Source organism: Magallana gigas, chromosome 5 (genome assembly GCF_963853765.1).
Source record: "Magallana gigas chromosome 5, xbMagGiga1.1, whole genome shotgun sequence".
NCBI lineage: Eukaryota > Metazoa > Mollusca > Bivalvia > Ostreida > Ostreidae > Magallana > Magallana gigas.
Genome location: NC_088857.1, coordinates 54,200,019 through 54,217,483, shown reverse-complemented (window position 1 = coordinate 54,217,483; position 17,465 = coordinate 54,200,019). Strand labels below are relative to the sequence as shown.

The window sequence follows — 17,465 nt, the reverse complement described above, 5'->3', positions numbered from 1 at the left end:
AACAAATTCTGTATGCATATATTTTAGTGAATCTATTTACTTTTCAACTGTAATAATTGCATAATACAAAATACTTCTTTTTTTAAATCAAATTTTACGCTAAAATATTTGAACATCATCTTTATTTTATAATTATAGTTAAACCCGTTTTAACAAGACCTTGGACTTTTGGTAGGTAGCAACAATCTATTTCTTGTTGATTTCAAAGAGCCATAGCTAAGTGCCGAGCAATGAAACAGACAGGCGTTCGTCACGTTGCTGTTTTACACAACCACCCAAAGTCCAAGCTCTTGGTTCTAATGGGCATTGTTAGGGTGGATCTGCTGCCAACCAATTTACATAAGTTGTACATTTTTTACTGCATGATCCCAAACTTTATGTACATCTGATAAGCCCACAACGTATGGAAAGCATTTCATTGTTTAAGTACACACCTTTCTTTGCGTAGATAATTTATATAAAGTGATAATAGAATTTATAAATGATCATATATATTAAGTAGACATACGTGCGCCAAAATATAACTTCTTATCGATCTGCATGTTATACACTAACACTAATCGGGAACACACTACATTAGTATAATATGGAAAATGTCTCGTATGTCATTGGTCAAGCAGGTCGCTTAGATTTCATTCAGTTTTGTTTCCATTAATAGTTGGTTGCATAACTTTTAAAACTGACAATATAAACAATAAATTACCAAGATTTTGGTTGTACGGAATCCCTAGCTTATAAAATAAACTCACTTCTCGATATTCTCTGAGGAAAGTTGAAAAACCGAACTGATTTCGACTTAATAGACTTAAATGTCATCAATTGTTAGAAAAAATATACATGTCATCGCACTTTTTGAGATGCCAGATAAACATAAACTAAAGCATATTTTAGCATTAGAAAAATGTATTTTTTTTGGTTAAAAGTAAAATTTTGTAGGCAGAAATTTGTTTTTCTTGTTTAATTTTAATGTCAACTTTATCAGAAAACTAAAATTACAAAAATATTTTAAAATTAATCGTTGGAATAAGGAAAACTATAGCATTTAGACATACAACTGAGAGAATAGTCAGAAAAAGAGTTATTTCCCCTTTGCATAGATAAAATATATAAAAATTTGAAAATTTAGTATAAAATTAAGTTCGAAAATATCTTGAACCTACCAATAATTTTCTAATTACATCCATGTGATTATATTCACATAAAATAAATAAAACTATCTTGCACAATTTTTAAAGAATTCAAAGTTTTACAAAAAAGTGTGACATCACAGAACACTGGATCTACTTTTTGAATTTATATCATTTTCGAATCGCTCAAATAATTTTTTTTAACTAAAAAGGGTATTTTTCATGAAGAAAGTTAACCCTAAAAATTGATATTGGATAACTTTTTACTTTACTTTTACATTAGAGAAAATGACAAAAGATAAAATAAAAAGACAAAAAACCCCCAAAAAACTACAGTGTACATTCAGGTCCGATTTTAGTACGCATGCACCAGTTTGTATCAATATATTCCAAGGAGTTAACAAAATATTGATATCATGCAAAAAATACATAGATTTTTTCCACTGAAATCTTATCGGTCCACACAATTTGCCCATCTTGTTTGCACATTCACTTTTTTGTTTAGAAGGATTGTTAACGCATAAAAGAAAATATGTTTCCAACCAAAAGCACTCTGTCCGGACAAACAAATATAACTTTTATTGGTACATGTAAGCAGAGACATAAATAACATAATTTACTTTATTTATGTATCTGATATAAGGTACATGTAAAATGTACCACCCAGGATTTTTATATCGTAGAGATTATAAAAAAAATTCAATTTTATGATTTCACGCTATATATACAAGGTGTTATTACTATATTTAATTAAACTTATAACAGAGTTCGCTCAACCAGCATCCCAAGACAGACAAAATGTTTGATTTTTACATATTGTATCGGGTTCGGCATACGGTTATAGGTGGCGCTGTGCAGCTGCCATATTACGCATGATTTTGCCGAAAGTAGACACTTTGAACCGGGATAAATATCAACAATTATCTTTTAAATTAGGACTGTTGTCCTTTTGGTAGTTTGGTGCAGTAACAAAGTGAACGACAATGGCTAGCGTCTCGTACCACATCGCAAATCTCTTGGAGAAGGTGAATTATAGCATCCGCGATGAAAAGTTACATGCAAAATATACAAAACACAATGTATCTATAGGCCTTTATGATGCTCGAATTATGTATATGATATGTATTCATAAAAAGATATGAAACATACAGAGATTGACTTTGAATAAACATAAATCAGATGCACAAACTATTCTTTATTGCTGTATTAGGAATAATAATTCTGTGTTGCAACAAAATTTCAAATTTTAGGGTACAGAATGATAAGCATGTATATTACAGCCAGATAATATACAATGAATTAACTACTGTATGGGTTATGGGATATGCGTTTATATTGTAGATGACTTCCAATGATAAGGATTTTCGGTTCATGGCAACTAACGACTTAATGACCGAACTACAAAAAGATTCTATAAAGCTTGACGATGATAGTGAAAGAAAGGTAAAGACATGAAACAAATCATAAAACTTGTATTGTTGCTGATAGTCAATGAATGATGGAAGTATATTGAAAATACCTTAAAATATTAATTGTGTCGGAAACTTGAAACTTAATCATGCACATATGATACTGGGAAATATGAGCGTTATTCTAAATTATGTATGTGTTTACTTAGAATTATATGTATGTAGTTCAATTTTTCATGTAGTTTCAATTTAATTTATCTAGGTTGTTAGAATGCTGTTGAAGTTACTAGAAGACAAAAATGGAGAAGTACAAAATCTGGCCGTCAAATGGTGCGGATTGATCATGTTTGAATTGTTTCACAATGTTTGAGTTTGCATTATGTTCGAACTTCTTTGTTTTATAATTAGAATTGAATAAAACTTGTGGTTATTATCAACAAGCACCCCAAGGGGACTGATATTAATACAGAATATTATTCTTCAGCTTAAATTCACTAACCTTTGATATTGTGATACATTTACTGATATTGGATATTAATTCAACTTCATATAATTGAGATTTTTTGAATTAGTGCTAGTTTGCTTAAAAATGTTTTGAATCAGGGCTATTTTGCTTATAAAGAATTTCAATCTTTCTCTATATTGTTGTTGAAACTGATAACATTTATACTCACCCACAATATGTTCTTGTTTTTCAGTCTTGGCCCTTTGGTGAATAAAGTGAAAGAGTTTCAAGTGGAGACAATTGTTGACACATTGTGTAGTAACATGATCTCAGATAAAGAACAGTTGAGAGACATATCCAGCATAGGTAAGCTTTCATTGGCTCTTTTATTTACTCTGTATCTCTATCCCAGTCATGAGTATTTATGGGAAATACTGGTACTGTAGAAGCACATATTTTCGTTGGGTCAAACTTTCGTTGTTTTTAAACCAAATAAAATTTAGTTGACATTTAATTTCATCATATCGAATCTCTTTGTATTCATTAATACTTGGGTTAAAAATCCATCTCGGATTTAATTTCGTTGATTTATACTGCCAACGAACATAACGAAATTAAATCCTCAACGAATATTTCTGCTTCTACAGTATGTACCAGTGGTAATTTCCAGCACCAATGTTTCCCAACCAACCCTGATTCTTTTGTATATCAGTAATTGATTTAGGATTTTTATGATATTTTTAAAATTGGTTTAAATGTTTAAATTTATGATATAATCCTTAAACATGTTAAATGAAACATTCCTTTTACAAGGTTATTAAATCTGACATTGTGTACATTGTTGTTTTAACTTTGCTTTATTTTCTTGTAACACATCAAATTTTATTAGATTTGCTTGCTGACAATAAAGGAAAATGAGAAAGGTGGGGGGTGTTATTAAATTTAATGCCATATGTGCATCAATTCTTCTATCAATAGCCACATTTTATATTATTAATAAAACAAAATTAATTCATGCAGGTTTAAAAACAGTAATTAGTGAGTTACCTCCCTCTTCCACTGCCCTTGCAGCCAGTATTTGTAAGAAAATTACAGGGCGTCTGACAAGTGCCATATCTAAGGTAGGCAAATCAAAAATTGACATGGAATTCTTTTACTGTGAAGTAATGACTATTACAGTCTTTATTATCTATCCAAACTGGTGGATAACATGTCTTTGTTATGTCCTTCTTGTATTGTACAATGTTTTTGGTAATATTCTACATTTTCAGCAAGAAGATGTGTCAGTACAGTTAGAAGCTTTGGATATCTTGGGAGATCTTCTCAGCAGATTTGGAGGTTATTTTCTGTCTTTATAATTTCAAAAATTTCATGTCCACATATTTTTGAATTTCTGTGTTTCAAAGTCAGTTGACTCTGTCATATTCTGTGTCAGTCTGACACTTCCCATCATTTCTGTACACGTCGTTATCTTTGATACAGGTCTGTTGATCAGTTTCCACCCCAGCATTATGCAGTCCTTACTACCACAGCTCTCCAGCCCCAGGCTGGCAGTCAGAAAAAGGGCAATCATAGCCATTGGTAAGCTACAAATTAAAAATTTTTTAAACCAAAGCTGTCAGACCTGTTTTGTTGCTATATGGTTCAATCTGATATACATGGTTTGATTGTGTGGTGTTTTGTGACAGGTTATCTGGTGATGAGCTGTAATTACACTCTATTCAATGAACTGATCGAGTTCCTTCTGAACGAGCTGATCAAGAACACCTCCACCTCTACTACCAGGACCTATATTCAGTGTGTGGGCGCCATCAGGTGAGTACGCTCAGTGTGTAGATGCCATCTGAGAATACACTTAGTGTGTGGGTGCTATCAGGTGAGTAAACTCAGCGTGTGGGTGCCATCAGGTGAGTACGCTAGGTGTGTGGGTGCCATCAGTTGAGCACACTCAGCGTGTGGGCGCCATCAGGTGAGTACGTTCGGTGTGTGTGGGTGCCATCAGTTGAGCACACTCAGTGTGTGGGTGCTATCAGGTGAGTACACATCAGTGTGTTGGAACCATCAGGTGAGTGCACTCAGTGTGTTGATGCCATCAGTTGAGCACACTTAGTGTATGGGTGCCATCAGTTGAGCACACTCAGTGTGTGGATGCCATCAGTTGAGCACACTCAGTTGGGGGCACCATCAGGTGAGCACACTTGGTGACCTACATACAGTGTGTGAGTGCCATTAGGTGAGTGCACTCAGTGGGCCTAGAGGTGATACAGTAGGCATGGCAGGACTTTTTGATGTTTGAGTTTTTCAAGTAAGATCTTCCTGCTGTTGCTACGGGCAGGGAACAAATGTTTGATTTTACAATAGGTAGGACACAACCAAAGGTGTTTTTGTGGGCAAGACAGGATTTTCTACTGTAATACATATTGGGAAAAACTCAAATTTTTGGTGTGGGTAGGGCACAAGTACCTGCTGTTATGTATTCAGTGGGCAAGACACTGATATCTTCAGTGAGCAGAGCACAACTTCCTGGTGTAACAATGAGCAAGAGACAATTAGTTTGTTTATAATTAACAGGAAGAGACAATTAGTTTGTTTATAATTGACAGGGCACATTTTATGTTGGTTTAGTGGTCTGTGGATAATTAGCGTTATGTTCAGATTGGTAACTTGGTAGGAATATCAACTAATGGAGAAACATGAAGCCAAGTAAAACCTGCTGATTTTCAGTGGGCTGTGTGATCATTTGACCATCTGTTGTTAGTGAGCGTAGCGTTACTTAATTGAACAAGTACATAAATATATATGCATAACGATGTCACAGTTTCGATCAAAAACACCAAATGAAAAAAATTTTGTGGATATTTATTTGGGTGAGATGATGAAAGTGAAATACTTTGTCATAGTGTACAAGTAATGTACCAAAGTTATCATCCTTTTATTTTTTTTTTCAGTCGACAAGCAGGACATAGGTTTGGAGAGCACTTGGAGAAAATGGTGCCGCCTATCGTTCGGTTCTGTAGGGAGGAGGATGATGAGCTCAGAGAATACTGTCTTCAGGCGTTTGAGTCATTCGTACGCCGCTGCCCCAAGGAAATATCACCTTTTGTTCAAGAAGTATGTACTCTAAATTCAGATATAATGAAAAGTATCTTATTTAATGGTAATGTAATTTCCGTTTGATGACTGTAACTATAAAATGGCATCTGTTGACTGTCCACAGATAATCAAGATCTGCCTATTATACATTTGTCACGACCCAAATTATAATTACGATGACGATGATGATGATGCCATGGAAACTGAAGATGATGAAGAAGATGAGTAAGACATTGTTAATATATCGAACTGATAAGATGATGTGTTCAGAAACAAAGTTAAAACTTACTATTGAAATTTTTGATGTACATTGCAATGTTGATGATGTTGATTGAAGGGAAGAAGATGAGGAATACAGTGATGATGATGACATGAGTTGGAAGGTCAGGCGTGCTGCTGCTAAATGTCTGGACGCTGTTATTGGAACCAGACACGAAATGTTGATGGATTTTTACAAAAATGTTTCTCCAGCACTCATTGCAAGATTTAAAGGTGAAGGTTATTTTCATTGTGTGTTAAAAGCAATGAGGGGTCTGACCATTGATTACAAGATGATGTTCTAACCATTAGTTATACATGTGCAGTCAAATTTTGTTATCTCAAACTAGATGGGACTGTTTAAAAACTTCGAGATATTCGAGTATTCGAGATATTGAGGGTTAAATACTTAAAAATTAAGTGGTTGGGACTTAAAAATCATTACAACATATCCATTGTAATCGAGATATCAGTGTTTACGATATCGAAGATCAACTGTACTTGTGTGTATAATTCTTTGACCATTGGTTACAAGAGGCCTGGCACTCTGACCCCGAGATAAACTTGTGAGTACACTGTGTAATTCTTTGTCTGGTGTTTTTAGAGAGAGAAGAGAATGTGAAGGCAGACATCTTCCACGCTTTTGTGACCCTGTTAAGACAGACTCGACCAACAATCACATCAGACCCCGACGCCATGGAACAGGATGGGGGGTGAGGGTTCTGTGATTACTTTAACCAATCAAAACTAGGAAACCAATCAGAGTCCAAAACTTGCTTGAATAATTTCTGTTATAGTTCTGATTTGGAAATGTTGATTGGATACTTTTTTAACAATAGAGTTTTACAGTTCAATGTTTAAAGGATAAAAAGTAAATGACAAGAATGAATTTTATAACATTAGACAGTGTAGGAAGAGTAACCTTTTGACCTTTTATAGTAACATTCTGACCTAAGAGAGTAACCTTTTGACCTTTGAGAGTAACCTTTAGAGTAACTTTTGACCTTTGATAGGCCGGTGTCCATGCTGCAGACCCAGATCTCGGACATTGTGAAGGCCATCCACAAACAGCTGAGGGAGAAGAGCGTCAAAACCAGACAGGGCTGCTTCAGTCTCCTCACGGAACTGGTGCTGGTTCTCCCAGGGGCACTAGCTAAACACTTTGATCAACTAGTACCAGGCATAATATATTCACTGGGGTAAGAAGGAATCATAAAAAAATACTTGTTAGATGTGTACAATGATTTATTACATTAGATTTGGATTTAATGGTTTATGGTGTATAGTGAACTGAGACGGTTATTTTTGACTTTCAGAGACAAGAATTCCAGTTCCAACATGAAGATAGACACTCTGTCGTTTCTGAACACGATCCTGATCCACCACCAGCCCGCGGTGTTCCTCCCCCACATCAAGATCCTGGTGCCGGTAAGAGTCCTCGATCAATCAGTGTCCAGCCCATGGTCATTACAAAGCCAGTCTGGTGTTTTATTTTAGTGTGCTATTGGTTTGCATTGACTGATCTTTCACTTCATTATCTCGTAGTAAAATTGTTATAAAATTACAGTAATAGCAATCAAACCCAATAATTGTTGAACATTGATCAGAGGAAAAATTTTGAATTCTTGCTCAGAAAAGAGCTTTGTTATGCTCTTTCAAATGTCCATTGATCTGTAATCTATGCCATATTGTAAATAATCGTTTCATCTGTTCTTTGGATTTTTTGCAGCCCATTGTTCATGCAGTGTCCGATCCTTTCTACAAAATCACCTCGGAGGCCCTCCTTGTGACACAGCAGCTTGTCAAGGTCATCAGACCCCTGGGTAAGCAGAAACAAGAGATCATTTATTTACTTCCATAGAAAATTATCAACAAAATATTCACAATATCATTAATCCTTCTTTCTTCATTTAATAAAATATTAAGAAGACTTTGTTATCGTTTTTTCAGAGGAACCTGTACAGTTTAATCATAAGCCATTTGTCCCTGAGCTTTACCAGTGCACACTAAAACGGCTGAAGGCCGCAGATATTGATCAGGAGGTCAAGGAGAGAGCAATCTCATGCATGTAGGTCAAGGTTACAGTAAACCTGTTTTGCTTTGCTTTTTCTTATAAATTAATATCAGATTGAGATTTTTTAATGCAAGTTCATAAATTGGATTTAGGTGGGATAATGTGCATTGTAAATATTATAAGGAAAAACAATATCAAAAAACTAATAAGATCTATGTGAAATGTGCTTACGTATGCCTTCAGGGGACAGATAATACGCAACATGGGTGATAGTTTGTCTTCCGAGCTCAGGGAGTGTCTGCCTATCTTTCTGGAGAGGTTGAAGAACGAGATCACACGACTGACTGCTGTTAAAGCCCTCACCATGATTGCTGGGTAAAAAAATAAAAGAATTCAATAAGTCTTTATAAAAAATAAATTAAACAAATAAACCTATTGTATCTGTTGTTTTAATTATATTTGCAGGTCGCCCTTGAAGATAGATCTAAAACCAGTATTGGTAGGTCCAGCTGTTTAATGAATACAATGACACAAAGAGTACATAAACAGAAATGTTAAAACATGTGTCACTTATCACTGGTGGTCGGATACCATTAAACAAATTGTAACCATAGTGTTTACTGATCTGATAGGATCAATCAGGTGTAACATTTTATTGTAACCATAGTGTTTACTGATCTGATAGGATCAATCAGGTGTAACATTTTATTGAGATACGACTGTGATTTCAGGATGAAGGAATACCTGTGTTGGCCTCATTCCTACGGAAGAACCAACGAGCCCTGAAGCTGAGCACGCTCACTTGTCTCGATGTCCTAGTCAAATGCTATGGTAGGTGATTTCATTGTTAAAGGTTACAGAGAATGCATTAAATCTGTAGATCTATCAGAATTCATTGATATTTTCAACAAGAGGTTACAGTAGATAATACCAGATATACATGTAACAGGATACACTTGGTTTAAGTGTATATTGAATTTCCTCATAACTTTTAAGTGAGTTTTTTCAAGCATCACTACACAATGTATAATCTTTTAGCTTAATAATGGATGACCCTGCCTTCTTTTTGAAGTAAACATTAAATTCTGTAACAGTAAATCTCAATGACTCTGTACATTGTGTCTAGTATGATCATTGTAAAGAATCTATAGAGAACAAAATGAGTACATTGTACTGTATTACAGTGATTAGTCAGTGCATGAATCCTGTTTTCTTCAGGGGCGTCCTTGTCCTCCAACATGATCTATGAAGTCATGAATGAGATGTCTCCGCTCATCAATGAGAACGACCTTCATGTGTCTCAGGTCAGGGGTCAACATGTCTGTAAAATAATACACATCGAAATATTGCCAGCTGTTTGTTATGCTCCATGTTTAAGTTTCTAGAAATAAAAACCCAATATCAAATTTCAAGTTTATCTTTTAACAAAGGTAATGAAATTTTCTCAAAGCAATAAGCTCTTCTTTTTTTACATGCCTACGTGTCCATTTTTTTCCAGTTGACCTTGAACTTGCTAACCTCGATTTCCAAGACGCACAAGTCATGTATGGCCAGCCTGCACAATGAGATCCTGCCCCAGATTCTGCAGCTGATCCAGTCACCCCTGCTACAGGGCGGTGCCCTCACTGCCCTTCTGGAGCTGTTCCAAGCTCTGGTATTGACCGGTTTACCTAAGCACGGCTTTAGGGATTTCCTACAGGTACTTGTAGTGGAAACTATTACTGCAGAATCTATTATGTTTCTGGGGGCTCAATTTTTAAAAAAATATCATTACCCCTTACCCATGAATCAACATTCCTAGCAAATAATAAAACACTGTCTTAAATCACAATTCAAATCCATGACTTACACCCCAATTAGTCTTTAAGATTGACAGGCCACAAATATTAGCCCCCCACAACATAAAATGATTCCACAGTAAATATGTATGACCTGAACATTGGAAAAAAACCTTGGATCTGTTTGATTTTGATAGCAAAGAATGTTTAGTCACTTACCAGAACTTACAAGTTTGTAATTCAACTGAAAAGCCCTCAGGTCAAATTATGTTGATTTCTTGTATGAAATTCAATTTTAGTAAGAATTTTTATATTTTGACTTGCAGCTGTTAATCACTCCCATATATAACCCCACAACTACAACTAGCATGGGATTCGCGGTCCATAAACAGGTGAGTACTGCATCAACAACATACACAGATATTGTTCTAGGATCCTTGAAATAAGCACTGAATTCAGAAAGTGTTCAGACTAAAGTGTAAAGTGATTACTGTTGTTTCAGAAAAGTAAAGAAGGGTTTTTGTTGAAGGTATTTGATGGAATTATGAATATTCCTGTTCATGTACAGTTCAATTTTTTCAAGGTGTTGAAAATCTTTGATATAGAAAAAGTGCCAAACTTGGAAATACTTAAAATGGATAGAATAAATCATAAATCAATAATTTAATTGATGTAATTTGCCAATTTTTTGTTGTGTTTTAGGCCTTCCATTCCATCGCCAAGTGTGTGGCAGCCCTGACGATGAAATGCCCGGGCGAGGTCAATAATGTAGTCATACAGTTTGTAAAGGATGTCAAAAACCCTAAATCTACAGACTCCATTCGATTCTTTGCTCTATTGGCTCTTGGTGAAATTGGCAAACATATGTAAGACTCTTTATCTTTCTTCATTTGTTGAACAATCTCAGCAAAAAGGCATGAATTAATATTATGATATAATAATGTGACTTTGATGAATGAGAATTTGATTAATACTTTCTTTATGTGACTTTCAGCACACCAGAATAAAGTTTTTCTGAACAAAATTTTAAAAATGAAAGTGTCTTTTAATACCAGAGTTTGTCTAGAATTTTACCTTATTGTTTTCTAACCCTATGTTTTATTTGCGTCTTCAGAGACCTGAGCGGACACAATGAGATTCAGACTGTGATCTTAGATTCTTTCTCTTCACATAATGAAGAAGTCAAAGCGGCTGCTTCTTATGCTCTAGGTATTTGTCTTTCTTTTTCTGTCTTTTTCTTTGTCTCTTTATAATGTTTTATACATGTAATTGAATTGCATACTAAAGTGTACTTTACTTGGAATGATTTTTTATCAATTTCAAAACAATATACATTTCTTTTTTACAGGAAATGTAAGCGTAGGAAATCTACCCAAATTTTTACCATTTGTTCTAAAAGAGATAGAAAACCAGCCTAAGAGACAGTACCTACTTCTCCATTCTTTAAAAGAGGTAAATCCCAAACAAACCCACTGCTGGTGAACCTGTTATCATGATGAGATATTGTTTGATTTCTATGTTAAAGTTGGACCTGAAAGCTATTTGTTGTCCCTAAATACATTTTCATGCTAAGTAACTTATCTTTTTCAGATCATCAGTTGCGAGTCGACTTCTACAGCAGGAGTGGACAATCTGAAGCCCTATGTAGCCTCTGTATGGTCAGTATGCCTATTTCAGTGTCAGATCAGCACAGTTGATGTTTATCATGAACATTACTTACAGAGTATAAGTAAAGTAACTGTATTTAATTATGTAACTTGTACAGAAACTGCAATATACATTTAACTGCTGATGTTAATTATTATTTCTTCCTGAAGGGCTGTAAAATGGTGAAGTTTATTTCTTAAGAGGACAGTTATGTAAGGTATGTTGTAAGTTCTGACTTTCCACTTGCTACCTCTTAGGTCCATGTTATTTAACCACTGCGAGTGTCCTGAGGAGGGGACGAGGAATGTGGTGTCGGAGTGTCTGGGGAAACTGACGCTGATAGACCCCGCCAATCTCCTCTCCAACCTGAAGAACCATCTCAATTCCCAGTCGGCCCTCACCCGCAGTACTGTGGTCACTGCCATCAAGTTCACCATATCAGATCAGGTCAGTGTAATGTCACGCTGGGGACTTGAAAATCTGACCATACGTAAGATCGAATAGTAAATGAATTAGTGTATTTCAATTTATTTTAATTTCTGTACAAAATCATAATGAAATAAATATTTTTTTAGTTCTATGATTTGTCACACACATCCTCCCTCACCCCTATATAAAAGAATTACAAAGATTTATAGAAAAAAGTATCTAAATGTAATATTAACTGAAGTTTTAAATTGATATAAAGTTACATGTAGTTTTTTCAAGGATTAATTTTTTACTTGTCTCTGTTTATCATCATATATTGTTGGATTTTTTTTACAGCCTCAAGGAATTGACAACTTGTTACGTAACTGTATAGGAGATTTTCTGAAGACATTACAAGATCCTGATTTGAATGTACGGCGTGTGGCATTAGTAACATTTAATTCTGCTGCTCACAATAAACCGTCTTTGATCAGAGATCTGTTGGACAAAGTGCTGCCCCATCTTTACAATGAAACCAAAGTCAGGGTAAGCCATGTCTATCATCCATATGCCAAATCCATACAGCAATAGTCTCTCAACATAATGTTTGATTTAGCTGCAAGGTGAATAAGATAATTGTGTGATGTTAGAAATGAGGTTAAAATGGTTGAATGTTTTGTGTTGCAGAAAGAGTTGATTCGGGAGGTGGAGATGGGTCCTTTCAAGCACACTCTTGACGATGGTCTGGATATACGGAAGGTGAGTTGTCAGAGGCCATCGTTTATTAGTTGTATCAGATCTAGAGGCTAAAGATTTAAAATTTTCAGGATCTTGAATTAAAAATTTTATTTTTCATGATAACTCGTCATCAAACTCTCTGATCGTTGTCATGTTTTAGAAAATTATCAATATTACAAAATAAAAGTTATGGAATTTTAAAGGAAAACTGAAATGAGATGTAGCTGTGTGGCAATCGCTTCACTGTTTATAATGTAACTGAGACATCAGGATAAAGGACAAAACTTTATTTTTTTCTTATAAGGATTCCATTTAAACTCACATTTGGTATATTATGACATGATATTCTCATTTCTGATGCATGTACTTATTGATATGAATACTTTTACATACACTATATTTCCTTTTCCTGTATTTATGTCGTGTTTCTGTCACTGTCAGGCTGCCTTTGAGTGTATGTACACCCTGCTGGACTCGTGTCTGGACCGGCTGGACATTTTTGAATTTCTGAACCATGTGGAGGATGGACTTAAGGACCACTACGACATTAAGATGCTGACCTATTTAATGCTTGTCCGTCTGGCTCATCTCTGTTCCAGCGCTGTGTTACAAAGTCAGTCAATGTTTTGTTTGATCCCTGAATATTAAACAAGTGCATGAAGAATAAAAGTTGAACTTAATTTAGTAGCATTTTTGCTGTGATACATGTTACAGAGTTAACTGGTAAATACTGATAGTACCCCAAACCAGCTTTAACGACAGTGTTAGAGATTATAGTAAATAATGAAAATTATATGTAGTTCAGCAGGTCAAAAGATAATTTATAACATTGCCTTGGTTACAGGACTGGACCGTCTGGTGGAACCTCTCAGAGCCACCTGCACCACCAAAGTAAAGGCCCACTCTGTCAAACAAGAGTTCGAGAAACAGGACGAGTTGAAGCGGTCAGCTATGAGAGCGGTGGCATCCCTACTGGCTATACCTGATGCAGGTAAGAAGTCATGAGATCACTCCCTCCTCTCATGTTACCTTCAAAGTTAGGTTCTGTCTGGTTAATAGGTTAAGTTAATGTATTCTCAGATTGATGCAATGATATATATTTGTTGTAAATTGTAATGAAATCTTATCAAAGATATTAATATAATTAAATTTGAGTATAAAATAGAAGTATATAAAGATGGATGTGATCGATTAAAATTAGTTGAGTATTAAGGTATCCCACTCCTCAATGTTTTTGTATCAAGAATTTCTTGAGAAGTATTCTATTGAAATCTGTAGACAAAACACACTTAAATGATACAAAGATAATGGGAGGTCAGTGTTCATCCCTCTGAGTTATGGTCAATTAAATTTGACCTTTTTGTACCTAAAATGCGATTTCAGCCTGATTAGGATTTGTTGTAAGAAGTTTTGATTAAGCAAACTCTTTTCTTAAAATGTTGTTTTTAATTATGTACAATGGTCACACTGAATAGAGGGATTATGAAAAAAAAATTTGCATGAAGCTGCATAAATGTTTGTATGACCTTTTTGTACTTAAAATAGACAATTTTTATAATAGTTACAATTTGATTTGAAATAAAAACATTTTGAATATCAAGAATTTTAGAAGATTAATCCAGTTTGCCTACATATGTATTCAGTATCATTTTGACATAATAAAACAGGGGGGTCAGTGATTTCAAATTTTAGATACATGGCTTCAAAGGTAAAATTATTGCAAAATTTGGCTTTAAAAAATTCAGACATTTTCTATATATTTGCATGATTTCATGCTAAACGTCTATCATTCTCTCAAAATTTAGTTTAGTACAAGTCATAGAGAACCTATAGAACATGTCACAAACCTATCAAATGTTAAAAATGAGAACAATGAATAAAGTATAATAAAAAGAAAAGTATATTGAAAATTCATAAAATTGCTTGTTTCTGTCATTTTCGACTAAAAAACCTTCCGCACGAGAAAATAGTTCCCCCCAAAACTTGTTCGTTTCTTGAATTCAAATAGATTTTCTTTACGAATGTTGTGTAATTATGAAATTATGATCTTTTTGTGAGGTTTAAATTAATAAAATCATATTCATTTAAAATATAATGAACGTCTGCGCAATGAAATAAAAACATGAGGAGTGATATACCTTAAGGTCATAAAGGTATCCTTTGGTTGTTTTATAAACATTTGATGACAGATAGATAGATGTCATCATACATATAAACACACATTTGATTTTAATTTTATCTCTGACCCTTTTTACAGACAAAAGCCCACAGATGAACGAGTTCTTGTCTCAGATCAAGCAGAGCACGGAGCTGGCGGCCATGTTTGAGAGCATTCAGAAGGACGCCCAGACATCCCCCACAGACATCATGATGATGGACACCAGCTGAGTCAGCCAAACTCTTGAAAGCCTGTCTGGGTCTTTGGAGTGTTTGTGTAAAAGGATAGAAAGAGTCATTGACATTAAGTGCTGTGTTTCTGTTGAAATGATGAACGATAAACTCTGTTTGTATGGAGTGATTGTTCCTGGTAAATGTACAAACTAATGTTTCTTTCGCTGTTTTAATTTTGTTTGATACTTCTCTAAAGTGCTGTTACTTCCTATAGTGCTGCTCTTGTTATGTGTTATAGGTAAAAAATAAATTGAGAAGAATTTATCCATTATAGAAATATGACATCATATTTGATGTTTGATGTATACCTTAGGAATTATATCTGTTTTAGCAATGTGATACAGGAGGAAGGTGATATGTATGAAATAATGATACATACATCATAAGTTCATGTATTTACTGTTACAATGCAGCCATCTGCTAGACTTTTTAACACCAAATCCAATTATATGAAACTGAAATAAGTTATCTATATGTAGCTCAATTTGGATTTGTTTAGAGATATCCCAGCATAATAGATGAATGTAATTTTAAAGACATAAAAGATAAAAATGGACTAAATATGGGTTTTATTTTGCATGTGGAGGAATATCTTGTTGGTAGGATCAAATGATGTATAAGAATGGATAAGAAACGTGTACAAATATTTAATTGTATTACGATTTTCATGCTCCATTTTTGCCTCCTTCACACAGTTTTAGATATGTAAATCTGGTACTAAAAGCCTTTGATTTAATCAAAATGACATGAGAATAGTGACAATTTTATAATATTGATGTTAAACAAATGAACTCTTTATTAAAGTTACAAAAAGTTCCGTTTTGCAATTATGTGACATCTAGAAGAAGTTACAAATTACGTGCTGAAAAACATTGTCATATTGCTAGAATAAAAACTTATCAAAACATGTAAAAACTTTTCATTTTTAGCTCACCTGAGCTGAAAGCCCAAGTGAGCTATTCTGATCACATTTTGTCTGTTGTCCGTCTGTCTGTCAGTCTGTCCGTCTGTAAACTTTTCACATTTTCAACATTTTCTCAAGAACCACTGGGCCAACTTCAACCAAACTTGGCACAAAGCATCCTTAGCCTAAGGGGATTCAAAGTTGTGAAAATTAAGGATCACGCCCTTTTGAAAAGGGAGATAATTAGGAATTTATGAAAATTTTCGAGAATTTTTAAAAAATCTTCTTCTCATTAACCATAAGACCAGGAAAGCTGAAACTTGTGTGACAGCATCCGCAGGTAGTGTAGATACAGAATTGTGAAAATCATGACCCCCAGGGGTAGGGTGGGGCCACAATGGGGGTTGAAGTTTAACATAGCAATATATAGAGTAAATCTTTAAAAATCTTCTTCTCAGAAACTAATCGGCCAGGAAAGCTGACACTTGTGTGGAAGCATCCTCAGGAAGTGTAGATTCAAAGTTGTGAAAATCATCACCCCCGAGGGTAGGGTGGGGCCACAATGGGGGGTCGAAGTTTTACATAGGAATATATAGAGTAAATCTTTAAAAATCTTCTTCTCAGAAACTAAACAGCCAGGAAAGCTGAAACTTGTGTGGAAGCAACCTTAGGTAGTGTAGATTCAAAGTTTTGAAAATCATGACCCCTGGGGGTAGGGTGGGGCCACAATGGGGGGGGGGGGTCAAAGTTTAACGTAGGAATATATAGAGCAAAACTTTCGAAATCTTCTCAGAAACTAATCAGCCAGGAAAGTTAAAACTTGTGTGGAAGCAGCCTTAGGTAGTGTAGATTCAATGTTGTGAAAATCATGACCCCTGGGGGTAGGGTGGGGCCACAATGGGGGGTTCGAAGTTTTACATAGGAATCTATAGAGTAAATCTTTAAAAATCCTCTTCTCAGAAACCAAACAGCCAAGTAAGCTCAAACTTGTGTGGAAGTATCCTCAAGTAATGTAAATTCAAAGTTGTGAAAATAATGACACCCCCGGGAGTAGGATTTGGCCATAATGTGGGGGGGGGGGGTGTCAAAGTTTTACATAGGAATATGTAGAGTAAATCTTTAAAAATCTTCTTCTCAGAAACTAATCAGCCAGATGATTCTTTATAATTGTTAAGACTTTGGCCCCAGGACAATTCTTCGGCCTCACGAGAAGGTTCAGAGTTTGATGTAGGTTTATATCCCATATATAAACA

The 17,465-nt window shown here is 34.9% G+C and overlaps 1 protein-coding gene across 1 annotated transcript; it reads left to right on the top strand.

Moving 5' to 3' along the window:
• The first annotated feature begins 1,975 nt into the window (after positions 1-1,975).
• Positions 1,976-16,036, top strand: LOC105325810 (cullin-associated NEDD8-dissociated protein 1). The gene is made up of 32 exons (XM_011425524.4): positions 1,976-2,152; positions 2,469-2,570; positions 2,799-2,866; positions 3,235-3,347; positions 4,002-4,102; positions 4,253-4,319; positions 4,464-4,562; positions 4,670-4,796; positions 5,930-6,092; positions 6,199-6,299; positions 6,412-6,566; positions 6,937-7,045; positions 7,346-7,531; positions 7,649-7,760; positions 8,062-8,155; positions 8,283-8,400; positions 8,590-8,721; positions 8,812-8,845; positions 9,078-9,177; positions 9,565-9,650; positions 9,845-10,045; positions 10,451-10,516; positions 10,827-10,990; positions 11,239-11,333; positions 11,473-11,576; positions 11,715-11,782; positions 12,029-12,218; positions 12,537-12,725; positions 12,867-12,938; positions 13,359-13,530; positions 13,762-13,908; positions 15,175-16,036. The coding sequence occupies exons 1-32, from the start codon at positions 2,111-2,113 to the stop codon at positions 15,303-15,305; spliced, it is 3,708 nt and encodes a 1,235-aa protein (XP_011423826.3). The 5' UTR covers positions 1,976-2,110; the 3' UTR covers positions 15,306-16,036.
• Positions 16,037-17,465: the final 1,429 nt, after the last annotated feature.